The sequence below is a fragment of the Biomphalaria glabrata genome, chromosome 12, assembly GCF_947242115.1.
Source record: "Biomphalaria glabrata chromosome 12, xgBioGlab47.1, whole genome shotgun sequence".
Lineage (NCBI taxonomy): Eukaryota > Metazoa > Mollusca > Gastropoda > Planorbidae > Biomphalaria > Biomphalaria glabrata.
Genome location: NC_074722.1, coordinates 31,682,508 through 31,697,210, shown reverse-complemented (window position 1 = coordinate 31,697,210; position 14,703 = coordinate 31,682,508). Strand labels below are relative to the sequence as shown.

Genomic DNA, 14,703 nt, shown 5'->3' with positions numbered 1-14,703 from the left:
CAGACCTGTGACGTGGCAAGAGCCACCGGTCTCCACTGCCCACAGGTTGCAACGTCGCAGGTCAGTGTTGAGGCCTTTCACAACGATTGGTCACGGCTAAATGCTCAGAATGTGCGACGTTTGGGAACCACTGGACTATGTTAATGAATGTCGCCATGCCACCCCCTTTCCCACTCTATTATCCAATTAAAATCTACCAGGGAATCACGGGACTGTAAATTAGCTCGTAAAACACATTCAGTGTCACGGAGCAAACTATTGTGTTGTTCGATTGTCATTCATGTCAGTCAGTGATCTTACGGTATCTCATATGGCCTGGTCTGTGCCTGACCAACTCCCTAAGAAACTGTGGCGTTTGGTGATAGAACACGTGACTAACTTGCCCTCCTACGCTTAAGCCACCCCCCTCGCCCCTTAGGGTTGGGGGTCATGTTTCTCTTATAAAATTTGTCTGGGGCGTATTTTTGTTGTTGTTGCTTGTTTTGTTACGCAAGGTTTGGTGTTGAAACGCTTGTGATTGCAGTGGGGTGGCTTAATGACGACATCTTATTGTTCTGACAAAAATGCTAGTTTTTTTTTGTTGGGGTGTTGTTCGTAGTTATTTTTAGAAACAGGTTGTGTGGCTTCTTGCACAATGGTTGTAAGACCTGTAGCTGTTGGCACTGTAGCCGATAGCCCCGTAGTTGTTAGCACTGCAGCAGTTTTAGCACTGTAGTTGTTAGCTCCGTAGTGGTTAGCACTGTCCTAGATTTTGTCTAAATTTTTGGGAGATACTTTTAAATTACTTTTTTTATACCCACCGGTTACTCCTAGTATATATTACGTAATTATAACAAGTTCTGTAAGTTTTCATTACTAAATTTTACTTTGAGCCTGTCACTGTTATGTAAAACGTATAACTTTCTTCTTCGCTGTGATAAGAATTGTCCACGATTTTGATTTTTTTATTCTTCAAATGTGTAATTGAGGATGATTTGATAAATTCTGTACCACTGTGTCAAAAATATAGTTTTAAAACTTTTTGTATAATGAAGCATTGAGTTTTTATTGATTGGTCTCGTCAATCTATAAAATAAGTACAGAAAGAATATAGTAGTCTAATCCTCTTAATATACATGTTCAGTATTTATTTAAGATTTACAGATGCTGTTACACATATCGATTTGGATTTGTTTCAGATCAACACCTACTTTAAAAGAAAAAGAATATAACTTGTAATAGGTCAACATGTTTATGCATTTATTTCACAAGCCGTGGCTTGAAATTGTTACCGTGAAGAGGTCACGCGAGAGCATCCACCGACAACCACTTATCCATTACTTCCGCTATTACTCTGATCAAAAGACTCTTTCTGTCATTGCCTTTAGGTTAACTCATTAGTAAATTCAGTGCACATTCATCTGGCCTTTTTTAAAACTCATTTTTATAAAAAAAAAAGAAGCCAATAACACTGAAGTCGTTATCGTTTAATTAAATTAGAGCAGTGTTTGTTTATATTTGTAATTTATAACCCGAAAACACCTTGCAACTGTCCCAGACATCTCGTTCACCTTCTGCTGATAGCATATCTCAGCATGCTTTCTGATTACACTTATAGATAAACAGAATGGAATACTCTGGCCTTGTGTCGACAATGTTAGGCATTAACCTCACCCTTTTGTCTGTGCATGTGTGCGCTATACGGGGCCGACTTGGTAGCGCGCTGTTCTGTCCTAATTCCCAAACCCAACACTCGTCCCTTGCTGTGTGACGTCCTTCAACTTCGAGTCCTAGACGAGCGATATCGCTGACCTACTTAGCCTGAAAAAAAAAATGGCGGTGAAATATGTAACGAATAGATGAGGAAATGTGCTATTTTTTTAACGCCCGTATAATAAGGTGTATTTCTTTTCATATGTCGTAAAAGAGAAAACAAATGTCTATAATTAGTCCCATTTTTTTTAAATTATTCGAGTTAATGCTTTGGGTTAATGTTAAACATACACTGACACACGCTACTAAGCGTTTAAAGACATTACTTGGCCTTGCTGCTGTGCATTTGATCTAGATCTAGCTCTGTAACGACTAGGTCTAGGTGCAAGATTAATTTAATTTAACTGTCATTTTTTTTCACTGAAATCTAACTCTTGTTCTAGATCTAGTTTTTTTTTCTGTTGATAGTCACACCAAAATACTTTCATAATGTTATTTTGCTACGTACTACAATGTAAATAAATTAAATCTACTTTAGCACACAGATCTAGATCTAGGTCTAAGAGCTGGTCTGGTCAAACTTCTAGCACATAGACCGATATCCAATATTATAAGATAAATGACCAGAATAAAGTCCACTGCGTATTATTAGACGGGTTTTGATTGTTTGTGGAATTTGCTTAGGGTGAAAATTGGACTAAATGTGAATGCCAAAACAAATATATATATATATTTTCGACCTATGAAACTTGTTTACAAAAAAAAGTCTTGGTAATATGCACTAAATGTCGGGGGACGCACATCGGAGCTGGTCCCATATGCCACCAGTTACTTGCGGAAACAAAAGCACCTTTTTTTTTTCCTTTTAAAATTCCCAGTGACCCGAAAAGAACTTTTTACCGAATTATTACAGTTTATGTGACACGAATGGATACATTTAGTGAGTCTCGTAAATACCAAGACATTATATTCTTATAACGGTATTGTCCATCTGCTATCAAGTTCCTCGCCATGTATTACTTAGAATATCTTTAAAAAAAAAAAAAAAATTCAAAACGCTTGCTCAGCAGATTTTCTCCCCTCTCCCCTTAGAGATTTAATTCAGTACAAATGTATGGTGCACCAAACTGGTCTATTGGCACGTTTCTTTCGCGTGATAATTTTCTTCTCTTTCTCGTTCTTTCTCTCTCTCTCTCTTTCTCTCCTCCCCACCTTCTTGCTCTTTGTCTCACGTTTTGTCTCACACGGTTTGTCTCATCGCTCCCCTTCACACTCTTCTTCCCCCCATCTCTCACACACGCGTTCTCGCGCGATTAAAAAAAAAACAAAAAACTACGGTGCTCCTAAGTAGTCATTTATCATCTTTTTTTTTTCGCACATCATTCAATTCTATAATAATATGTACTAATTATGGTGGCCAGTTAACCATTGCAATGTTGCTAAGTATGCATCTGACGAATAAGGCTTTGATGAATGTGATTTATTGTTGCGGTATTAAGTTCTTTCAGTTTGCGCGTGCTCGCTAAATGTTAGTTCTGTGTAACCTAGAATTCTTTCAGTGTATAAAAGTCATAATGTTTTGACAATTTTTTTTTTTGCGAGGATCAATCATACTCTTCATTCGACTTATGTCGACCAGGCCAACATAATCCTAAAATGGTTGCTTAAATAGAACATATTTTTCTTAAAATTCAGTAAGCCATACAACCATCCAGTGTCATTCAGCCATCTAGATCTGTATGTAAGGGATCGTTTGGAGAGTTAGAATAGTGCAGTATTTGAAAGGTGTTTTCCTTGAAGAGTTTTTAGAGTGCAGTATTCGAAAGTGTTTTTCTTGTTAAGAGTTAGAGCGCAGTATTTGAAAGTGTTTTTCTTGTTAAAAGTTTTTAGAGTGCAGTATTTGAAAGTGTTTTCCTTGAAGAGTTTTTAGAGTGCAGTATTTGAAAGTGTTTTTCTTGTTAAAAGTTTTTAGAGTGCAGTATTTGAAAGTGTTTTTCTTGTTAAAAGTTTTTAGAGTGCAGTATTTGAAAGTGTTTTTCTTGTTAAGAGTTAGAGTGCAGTATTTGAAAGTGTTTTTCTTGTTAAAAGTTTTTAGAGTGCAGTATTTGAAAGTGTTTTTCTTGTTAAGAGTTAGAGTGCAGTATTTGAAAGTGTTTTTCTTGTTAAAAGTTTTTAGAGTGCAGTATTTGAAAGTGTTTTTATTGTCAAAGAGTTCGAGTGCAGTATTTGAAAGTGTTTTTCTTGTTAAAAGTTTTTAGAGTGCAGTATTTGAAAGTGTTTTTCTTGTTAAAAGTTTTTAGAGTGCAGTATTTGAAAGTGTTTTTCTTGAAGAGTTTTTAGAGCGCAGTATTTGAAAGTGTTTTTCTTGTTAAGAGTTAGAGTGCAGTATTTGAAAGTGTTTTTCTTGTTAAGAGTTAGAGTGCAGTATTTGAAAGTGTTTTTCTTGTTAAGAGTTAGAGCGCAGTATTTGAAAGTGTTTTTCTTGTTAAGAGTTAGAGTGCAGTATTTGAAAGTGTTTTTCTTGTTAAGAGTTAGAGTGCAGTATTTGAAAGTGTTTTTCTTGTTAAAAGTTTTTAGAGTGCAGTATTTGAAAGTGTTTTTCTTGTTAAAAGTTTTTAGAGTGCAGTATTTGAAAGTGTTTTTCTTGTTAAGATTTAGAGTGCAGTATTTGAAAGTGTTTTTCTTGTTTAGAGTTAGAGCGCAGTATTTGAAAGTGTTTTTCTTGTTAAAAGTTTTTAGAGTGCAGTATTTGAAAGTGTTTTTCTTGTCAAAGAGTTACAGTGTAGAATTTGAAAGTGTTTTTCTTGTCAAAGAGTTAGAGTGCAGTATGCAGTATTTTTCTTAAAGCAAGACATATTTCGAATAAAGATTTCTCAAAGACAGGCATAAAACATTATCACAGTCAATCATCTTAATGAATGATAAGTCCCGGAGAGTTCCTCTTCTCTGTTAGTTCCTTCTATACACTCTTTTCAAGGATGGAAAACGCTGGAAGGAGAAGTGGACTTCGGCATGAATGTGTTGTCCTATTTCAAGCTAAAACTTTCGCACAATCTAATCCGATTCTAACAAATTTGATCAAATCTGACTCTATCCGATCTTATTTCAAGCTAAAATAGTTGTAGGGCTGGTTAGCTGAGTTGACAAAGGCTATTAACGCGAATGATTTTTGGGCTCGATCCCCAGACTATTCTTCAAATCGAGATGAAAGTGACTGCAACATTATTTGTTGTTGAGAATGGGGTGTGTGTGTGTGCGTGCGTCCTTAACACGAACTTTGCATTCATCTTTAAAGTTTTTGTAAAAGGCGATTTAAAAAAAGACGTGCTGTTACATGTCTGCCTATTTCACCTTGAAGTTATTTTTAGATTCCCCATTCACACCCTCTCCCCCCTACCCCCGCCACTAAAAAGGTAAACATTAGTTGAGGGGGGGGGGAATCTCGAGGTCTCCGATGACGCACGTTTTAAGCACCCACCCCCACCCCTTTTTCGCATGAGTGCGAGTCTTTCCCCTTGACTGGCGGCTTCCCCCAACCTTTATCGCCCCCCCCCTCCCAACGCTGGATGCTTGGTAGAGTACCCCTCCTCCTCACCCTCTCCCAGACGCCGACCGACTTCTGCTGTGACGTTCTCTACGATTCGTGAGTAAAAAAAGCAAACGCTAAAAAAGAAAAAAAAATGTGGTCGAAAAACTCGGACGTTCTTTGGCCCTAATATAAAACCAAACTTGGCAGATACTGGGCCTTTGATAAAGTAAAAAACCAAATCGATGGGAGAAAGGGTTATTCATCGTTCTGAAATCGATAAACAGCTCAAGCCTGGTGTTGGGGCGGGGGAGGGGGTGTGGGACGGCAGAGGGCACTCGAGCTGACCTCGTGCCGTGCGTTCTCACCTTGTCCTCTTTCAAGTTGTATACAGACCGCAGCACACACAGGATAGCACACAGACCACAGTAGACAGAGTATAGCACACACAGACCACATTACACTGAGGATAGCAATCATTTCATGTCATTTCGGACTGACCGTAGCAGCTTATTACAAAGACTTTTCCCATTTAATAGCCACACCGAACTAAAGTTTTGAAACAACAAGTTAGGGGAAAAAATCTAATTTCCTGTAGAATATCTATTTAGCAGATATCCATTAACTATTAACTGTTTATATATATCTCGCCTGACCCACCCCTGCCACAACTTGTAAACAAAAAGTGCAAATATTTTTATTTGGATAGCTTTCCAAAAAATATTTATTTCTATTCATAAAATAACATGAAACTATTTAATACAGCGTTTAAGGCAAAAAGGAAGTTTCTTTGGACAATTTCCCATTAACTACGTGCATTTTATGTAGACAAGTAGCCACCAGAAATAAAACATTCATTTCTTTGACATGACCCCATTAGAATCATTTGGCGTCATTCTCGCAATTGCAATGACTACATGTCATCATGACTCCATACTTATAATTAGGTTAAAATAAGGTCGTTGGATTGAGATTAGAACTGAAATCTAAACTGATAACATAATTTAGATTTTATACCAATATCTAGAGCTTGTTTTGTGGTTTCTTAAATTGCCAGTAAGACTATGTAATGTGCTAATTTACCTTATAACTCTGAAGTTTAAAATATTTTTTTTTTGTGGGTAAAGATTTAAGTATATAAAGTTTTATTTTCTTTCTTTCAGATCGTCTCCTCTTTTTGAACTGCCATTATTGACTCCTGTGGCTGCCAGCTACGTCTTAAAAATGCCATACAATCATCCGAGTGTGTCTTACACCTACTGTGATCGACCGTATTCCAAGAGTGGCAGCTGTTCTCCATTATCTACGGATTCTCTGCATTCGCCAGTCTCTTCGTCCTACCCTTCGGCGGCATGTCCAAGAGGAGGCCGCGAGGTTTTGACCTATGGTCACCTAGACGATGCTCAGCCTCTGGATCTCAGCGTTAGAACTAAGAGTCATGAGCCTGTTGCCAAGAGGCCTCGCTTGGACTATGCCATTAAGGAGCACATAGACTTCCCAAGTGTGTATTCCTATGTGGATAATAATTTGCAGCGAGCAAGCCCCTACACTCTGCAGCACTCAGGGATGTCCAGATCACCAAACAGTGTACCATCACCAACAGTCCCATTAGAATCATCTTATCATGTCCATTCTCACCGAAGTCCAAGTCCGGGTTACTTTGCTGGCAATTTCAAGCCCGGAGCTTACCAGGCGTCCCGATTATCTCCTGCTGTTTTTTCACCATCATCACCCTACACAATAACCCATCCATCTGACCACAGCGTCCTGTCCGAGGGATATCAGTCCAAACCATACCACGAGGAAGATCAAAGTCCTGTCCTTCATGACTTCAACACTCAATCAGTTGTCTACACTAAGGTGGTCAATGAAAAGCGATTGGTTGCAGATTCAGAAAGAGGTGGAGCAGATTCCAGTGCTTACTATCCCAAAGACGTTAAAACTTATCAGGATGGTTCCTGTTCATGGAACGGAAGACCCAGTGTCCAGTTATCCAATAAAAATTACAAAGAAGAGAGCGAACTCAGCAGGTTACTTGGATCCTCAAAGTCGCCAGACTTGAAGGTCCGTGTGGTCAGTGAAGGTTTAGCCCCTGCCATGAAACCTACATTAACTGAATCGAAGTGTGAACAAAAAGTCAAACCCTTGCTTCACTCTCATGACAGATGTCAGGCTCCCGCAGGAGGCTTAACAAATCAGGCATTGACTTCTTCCAGTGTTTCCCAGCATTCAGACACGGCTCTACCTCAGTCGGACGTTACATCGCCAGTGTCTACCATCAGCTCTAATGGTCGGCCACAGGGTCACGGTGAGCCCCCTTTGAAAATCAAAAGTAAGAAATCTCTTCTGCTGTCTAGAACTGCCGGATTATACCACGACCTAGTCAAGCCCGAATGCTCTGCTGCTCAGCAGGAGGTGAAAGTAGCGGACACCCCACCTCCCGTGGGCATCCAAGAGGGTGTCAACGATTCCAACAAAATAAGCTTTATTGACTTCTGCATTTCAAAAATCCTAATGGAGCGTTGCGAGGAAGCTCCCAAGAAACCCTGCAGCGTGGATTACATTCGTCACACACCAGATGGACAAAAGAAAATTCGTATTAGTCTAGTTGATCTCATAGAATTACAAGTGGAACACAGTTTGAAAGCTTGAGCTCTAAAAACCCCAACCACAAAATTTAAATTTGAGTCATTTTCTTTCATTTAACATTCATTTTCATATCCCCCCCCCCACACACACACAGGGGAAACTATTCCTCCTTAATTATAAGGTGAAAGGATGTTTACAAAATGTTTTGTTTTTTGTTCTTGAAATGTTTATTTATTCTAATTTATTTTTTCCCAAGTATTAAAAAAAAGTCAGTTGTTTTTTTTTTCAACAGTGTTCATACAATTTAAACATTTTATTCATTAAATTTGAGTTAATTATATTTCTTACCTGAGCATTGAACTTATCATTAAGATCAGTGTGTATTCTAGTTTGAAAAAAAAATGAGTGCCCCAAAGCCGCTACCTGCAGCAAGATGCTTTGTTTTAATCTTTATAATGGTTGTTAAAAAAATATAATATGACGACAACCAAATGGGGCTAGTGTCAGGGTTAGGGTTCTGTCCATTCAAGGATTCTTAAATTATTTGGCATTTTACATTTATTGGCATGGCATATTCCTTTTGAGAGTGAATGATAACCTCTCAAAGCTGAAACCCACTGGGCAGTTGATTACTAATAGTGGTCGCTTTATTTGAGTAGCATCTTTTTTTTAGTCAGCTGTGTGGATAAAGGGATAAAGTCAATACATTATAGTGGTGTTGGCGAACATAGAGAAAGACCTTGGAGCATTTTCCGCCCCTTCACATTGCATGGTTTCACTTTGTAACTTTTTTCATTTTCCTGAAGAGCTCCATCGATGAAAAAATTTTTTGTTTACAGTGGAAAACATAAAATATGTTGACGAGTTATCAAGGTTTAAAAAAAAAATAACTGTCTTAGTTGTTAACACATAATTGTTGAAAGAATGAAAGAATGATATATTTTTTAATTATTTTTTTGTACATTCTGACATAAATAATTTTTTTGTTTTACAAAAATGGTAACTATCCCTCTTCTCCCCCCTCCCTCCAAATTTATTAATTCAATTTTTAATTTTATTGGTAAATGACAAAATTCAAAACTAAATATTCTCTTTTTTTTGGGGGGTGTAAATGGGTAAACTTGAGTTTGCACTTTTTGATGTGGGTTTTAAGGGGAGGTAATATGCACTAAGAAAAAAGTCTATAACATTATTTGTTTACACATGTTATAAACCAACTAAGCACAAGAAGAATGAGTATATATATATAAAGTGCCATAAAAAAAATTCAAGTCAAATACACAATCTGTGATGTCAGATTCAATAAAATTACTTATGATTATAGTTAACATTTTCTGGTCAAAGCAAAAAAAAAAAAAATTAAAAACCTAAACTCATTTGTTCTAATAATCTTTCCATTTTTAAATGTACAAACTCTTCCATTCAATACAATGGTATTTTACATTTGACAATACTTTTCAGTACAGTCATAGATTTCAATACAAAATCTCTAGTATGTGATGTTGGAATTAATTCATATTTGAAATTACTTGATGGCAACACTTTCAGAATACTTACACATAAATTGTCTAGCCACATAAATAGTCTAGCCACATAAATTGTCTAGCATAATAAATATACAAAATTCAAATAATGAATCATCATTCTTTCAAAGTTTTTGACAAACAAAAACAACTTCAAAATATTGCAACAGTACAATAATTGTTGAATGTTATGAATAATTTTGTATATCATAACATTCAACTATGAATGCCTTCTATAAATAGTCTGGTGATGCCCTTTTAATTTATTCCTGTGTCCCTACCGTGCATTTAGCCTGTCAACATTTGCATTTATAGACTATAAACAGCTGCCATACTAGCAATAAAGTGACACATTCTTGGATTATTGGAATGAAACTTAGTATGTTTACAGTATATACAGATACACTGATATATATATATATATATATATATATGTTTTATCCTATCACTATAGATCATAAGGAAATATGTTCCAAATATTTTGTTGTTGTTGTTGTTCCTCAAACCATTGGTAAAGATATTACATATTTTATCTTAATATTTAAAAAAAAAACGCTTTGTTATTCAAATTGACAACATAAGGCAGGTCACTCTGTTGTACTTTAAATTGAGAATCTATCTCTCTATCTCCATCTATGTCCTCATTCAGTCGCGAAGTCTGGGTATTAGCTATCACCCACACATCACTTTCCCCCCTCTCCACGCAGCTGATGTATCCAAAGGAACGGCAGTGCCGATACAGTTTGGAGTCAGCGGCGTCGCAGGTTCTGCCAGGGTGTAGCACCGGGTGCTGCAAACTGCCTTAGGGTCGCCAGCTCCTGATTTTTCCTTAGGGTTGACTCCCGAAGCTTTTCCCATGATTGGGTATAGCTGAAGGCAACAGAGGTTTGAATTCAGAGTTTTCTTTCTCCTATGTGTGAAGCCAGCCATGTCTAACGAGCCTCTCCTGCCCAAAGCTTACTGGTTAAGGCGCCAGTTACTCGCCTTTGCCCTTTCTCCTGTTAGTGGGAACAGTTCCGCCGGACTCAATATCTGAGCCGCAGGTGAAGGCCAGAAGTTGGACTGGCTGTCAGAGGCTATTTATGACGCATGCCTTTGGGGTTGTCATTGCTGGAAGTGGTAATGGATGTAAGCACTCCACCACCAATAAAATTGAGAATATACTGTTGAATATTTAAGTTTTAGAATAGTAGTTCTCAGCATCTTAAAAATGTGCACCCTTTTTATGTCATTAAAAATGACAATATCTGTTCCTTTCTTTTCTGTTCTTTCCTTCTTCACTCATCAATCCCCCCCCCTTTTTATTCCCCCCCCCCTTTTTTATTCCCCCCAAATACTAAATTGAAAAAAAAAATGAAAAAATTTCTTTATACAGGAAAGGCAAACATATGACAATGGATAAAGGCCCATAGCTAAGTTTGTTTTTTCTACAACAGAACATTGTCTAGACAAGTTTTTCATGTAGTCTGTAATGAGCATATGAATGTTATGAATGTGTTGTATCCTAAATTATCTTTATGTATAGTAAAAGCTCTCCTTTCTCCCCAGTATTTTATGTGTTGTATATATGAGTGTACAAATATAAATAAATAAATATATATATATATACATAATTTATATGTATTTTTTTTTGTGTTGAGCATAATGTTAATTTTTTTTTGTATCTATTGACTTAGTGAAGGCAGTGTTTGCATAGCTTCAAGTTATGTTTACTCACGGTCTACACTGTGGAGACTAGTTCTGCCATATTTTGTAATATAGACATTTATCTGTGTTTTTTTTTTTTTTTGGTTTGTGTTCATAGTTGAATATTATTAGACATGCACTCACTGAGGCGTGTTGGATGTGTATGTGTGCTGGGGTGGGGGGCTGTATGTTTGTAGTCTAGATGTGTTAGTGTCTGTGTTACTTATGTTTCGAATTTTGGGCATTTTATGCGAGCCCATATGGTGGTGTCTGTGCTGGATATGTGTATGATATTTAGTGTGTAAATTAGGTGCGCTTTGGTTTGCATTGTGTACATAGGGAGTAGTTGTTTGAATATTCTAGTGTACAAGGGAGAGAATCTCTGATTTATATACCGTAGTGCATACAAGGGAAGCTATCCTCTTTTTGCTAGATTCTATTCTGTACGACTGAGTTGGGTGTCACTGAAGAGATGGAATGACAAGAAAGGAAACTCGATTTTTATCACCAAAATCTCTCTTAAGTTTACGTTGTCAGAATCAAGTGTAGGAAGTATACACAATAGACAAAATCCAATCTCCCGTTCTTGTTCACGGTCTAAGCGCACAAGTTATGAACATCATTTTATAGACCTTTATTGTCATCTTTTTCTGGACCTTCGCTGCAGCAGTCTCCACGATCATGCAGGAAATCCTGGAATGTGTTTTAGAAGCTATTTCCTTTATAAAAATGTGTTTTTATGAAAGTCTTTGTATTATTATTAATATAAAAACAAAAAAGTGAACAAGAGGATGAGACTGAATGCGGGTGTTTCCCCCTCTTGTCATTCCTTCTCTTAGGTGTTTGGGTACAAGTTTGATCTTAGATTGTGATCAGGGGTGACAAGATTTGATTAATTGTAAGTGGTGTGCAAGCGGAGAGAATCCGTGACACAATTTAAAAATTTGTGCTTAAAAATTTATGATTACAATGAATTATTATTTTCACATCTCTGAGTTGTCTTTTTTTTTTTTTTGGTGTTTGTGTCTTTTTTTTAATATATATATGAAAGAAAAAAATGTAAACGGTTGTTGACCAAAGTAACATTATGAGAAACAGTTATCGGCATATATCCAACCAATTATGCATATACAGCAATACAGACATCATATGCAACGATACTCTTCCCCTAGTGTCTCCATGATACATATGATGACAGCATGGGACGGATTGTTTTTATCAGCTATGAAAAACAAAATGACTTGGCGGAGTTTAAGATTCTAATTAATATTCGACTAAATTAACACACGGATACGCGTAGGATTTCCATGATCTTACTCTTTGGAAGGGAACACATGTAATTTATGATGTGCATGCATCGAAAATCTACTAGTGAAAATTGTCCTCTAAAATCCACACCTTTGTAAACCTTTCCCTAGACCACTGCTTCCCAAAATTTTTCCTTCACGGAACACTTCGCACGTTCTGAGTATTAAGTGGAACACTTTTTTTTTTTTTTTTTAGAGAGCAAATCATGTGATTGGCTAGTTGTTAATTATTTCGGTAGTTCGTGGAACACCTAGTCAAGCCTCGCGGAACACAGTTTGGGGAACACCTAGTCAAGCCTCGCGGAACACAGTTTGGGGAACACCTAGTCAAGCCTCGCGGAACACAGTTTGGGGAACACCTAGTCAAGCCTCTCGGAACACAGTTTGGGGAACACTGCCCTAGACTTGTTAGAATCCAAATGAAACAGTGTCCAAACAGTTCGGAAATATCAGATATTTTTAAAACGACTAATTAAAAATAAATAAGTTGCTAATGCCAGTTGCAATGGAAGGTAAAAACAAATTTTTCATTAAATGTCATAATATGACACCTTGATATATCTTAAAATAGTTAATGCTTGTCTTCGAGTCCAAAGATTAAAGTTCAGGTGGATTTGCAGATTTAGCGTTGACGTAAGGGAGATGGTTAATCACACGAGGTCATAAAAAAACACATGGTAACAATGTCTGCCTTGGGCACAGACACTTCCTAAGTTCTAGACTGGAGCAGAACCTCGTTCTCTTCTCTCTCAATGTCAACATTCCTTCTCAGTCTAGTCTCTAACAGTGCGCACCTTCTCAGTCTAGTCTCTAACAGTGCGCACCTTCTCAGTCTAGTTTCTAACAGTGCGCACCTTCTCAGTCTAGTTTCTAACAGTGCGTACCTTCTCAGTCTAGTCTCTAACAGTGCGCACCTTTTCAGTCTAGTCTCTAACAGTGCGCACCTTCTCAGTCTAGTTTCTAACAGTGCGCACCTTCTCAGTCTAGTCTCTAACAGTGCGCACCTTCTCAGTCTAGTCTCTAACAGTGCGCACCTTCTCAGTCTAGTCTCTAACAGTGCGCACCTTCTCAGTCTAGTTTCTAACAGTGCGCACCTTCTCAGTCTAGTTTGTAACAGTGCGCACCTTTTCAGTCTAGTCTCTAACAGTGCGCACCTTCTCAGTCTAGTCTCTAACAGTGCGCACCTTCTCAGTCTAGTCTCTAACAGTGCGCACCTTCTCAGTCTAGTCTCTAACAGTGCGCACCTTCTGCACTATCTTGGATTGCGGTGTGCATGGCAAGGTTATAACAATATATAAATATATATATATATATATATATATATATATATATATATATATATATATATATATATATAGAGAGAGAGAGAGAGAGATAGATAGATACACTATAGATATATACTATATCTAGAATTATCATGAATTATTTCGATCTAGGATCTTTGAAACATTATCTCAATGGAAACTAACAGGAAATGGCTTTGTTTCATATATTAGCGTTAATATATAGTTCTGTGTTTAAAGCCCATTCTAAAGAAAATCCGAGAAATGATTTTGCATTATTTCTAAACTTTGAAAACTAAAGATCATTACTTTTCTAAGACAGAAAAGATTGATTGAGGCGACTTCCATTAGAGCTTGAAAAAGAGTTACGTACATAAAAATCTATATAAATAGGTCTGTGAATCGATCAATCGCGGATAAGAATTTGTTTCCTGTTTCCATTCTAGATATAGGCCTAATATATAAGTCTATGATATTACCACAACCAATACAGACAAAACCTTTGGATTGAATGTTAACAATAATGCTCAATATATACACAAGTCATCTCTGTAACTATTTATTGATCATTACATCGATCTATCCAGAAGAATTGAAGAAATTAATTGTAAATAAAATAAATGAGAGATGGACGAGCTCTCATCCAAATCACAAGAAAGATGACGCTTACTATAAGCTATCCCGACAAGACCAACGTCTAATCTTTCGACTCAGGACCGGAAACAAAAGAATGCGACAACACATGCTCTGGAAGCTTAAAATTGGAACCAGTGAAATCTGCTCATATGGAGTATCACCAGAGAATGCCGACCACCTTCTCCAAAACAGCTCTCTTTACCAAGAGGCCCGTATAAGACACTGGCCCCAAATCACCCCAATAGAAAGAAAACTATATGGAGAGCTCCCTTATTTGGAAACCACTGTGCAGTTCATCTCATGTATTGGTCTAGTCATCTGAACGCTCCAACATAACAATGAGAACGAAGAAGAAGAAGAAGAAGAAAATCGACCACGTTTCATCTAGTAGTTTAACATTAAAGGCTAAAACCTTGTTTCGTATCAGAGTTGGTTTTCATTACAAAAGGAGAATAAGGCCA

The 14,703-nt window shown here is 37.2% G+C and overlaps 1 protein-coding gene across 3 annotated transcripts in view; it reads left to right on the top strand.

Moving 5' to 3' along the window:
- The window catches only part of LOC106073279 (uncharacterized), a 40,192-nt gene extending 28,190 nt beyond the window's left edge, over positions 1-12,002 (top strand). For all 3 annotated transcript variants that reach the window (XM_013233797.2, XM_013233796.2, XM_013233798.2), the window contains exon 2: positions 6,382-12,002. In XM_013233797.2, the coding sequence (XP_013089251.1) occupies positions 6,443-7,870 (1,428 nt within the window). In that variant the 5' untranslated portion in view covers positions 6,382-6,442 and the 3' untranslated portion in view covers positions 7,871-12,002. The remainder of the gene's footprint in view (positions 1-6,381) is intronic.
- The last annotated feature ends 2,701 nt before the right edge of the window (positions 12,003-14,703 follow it).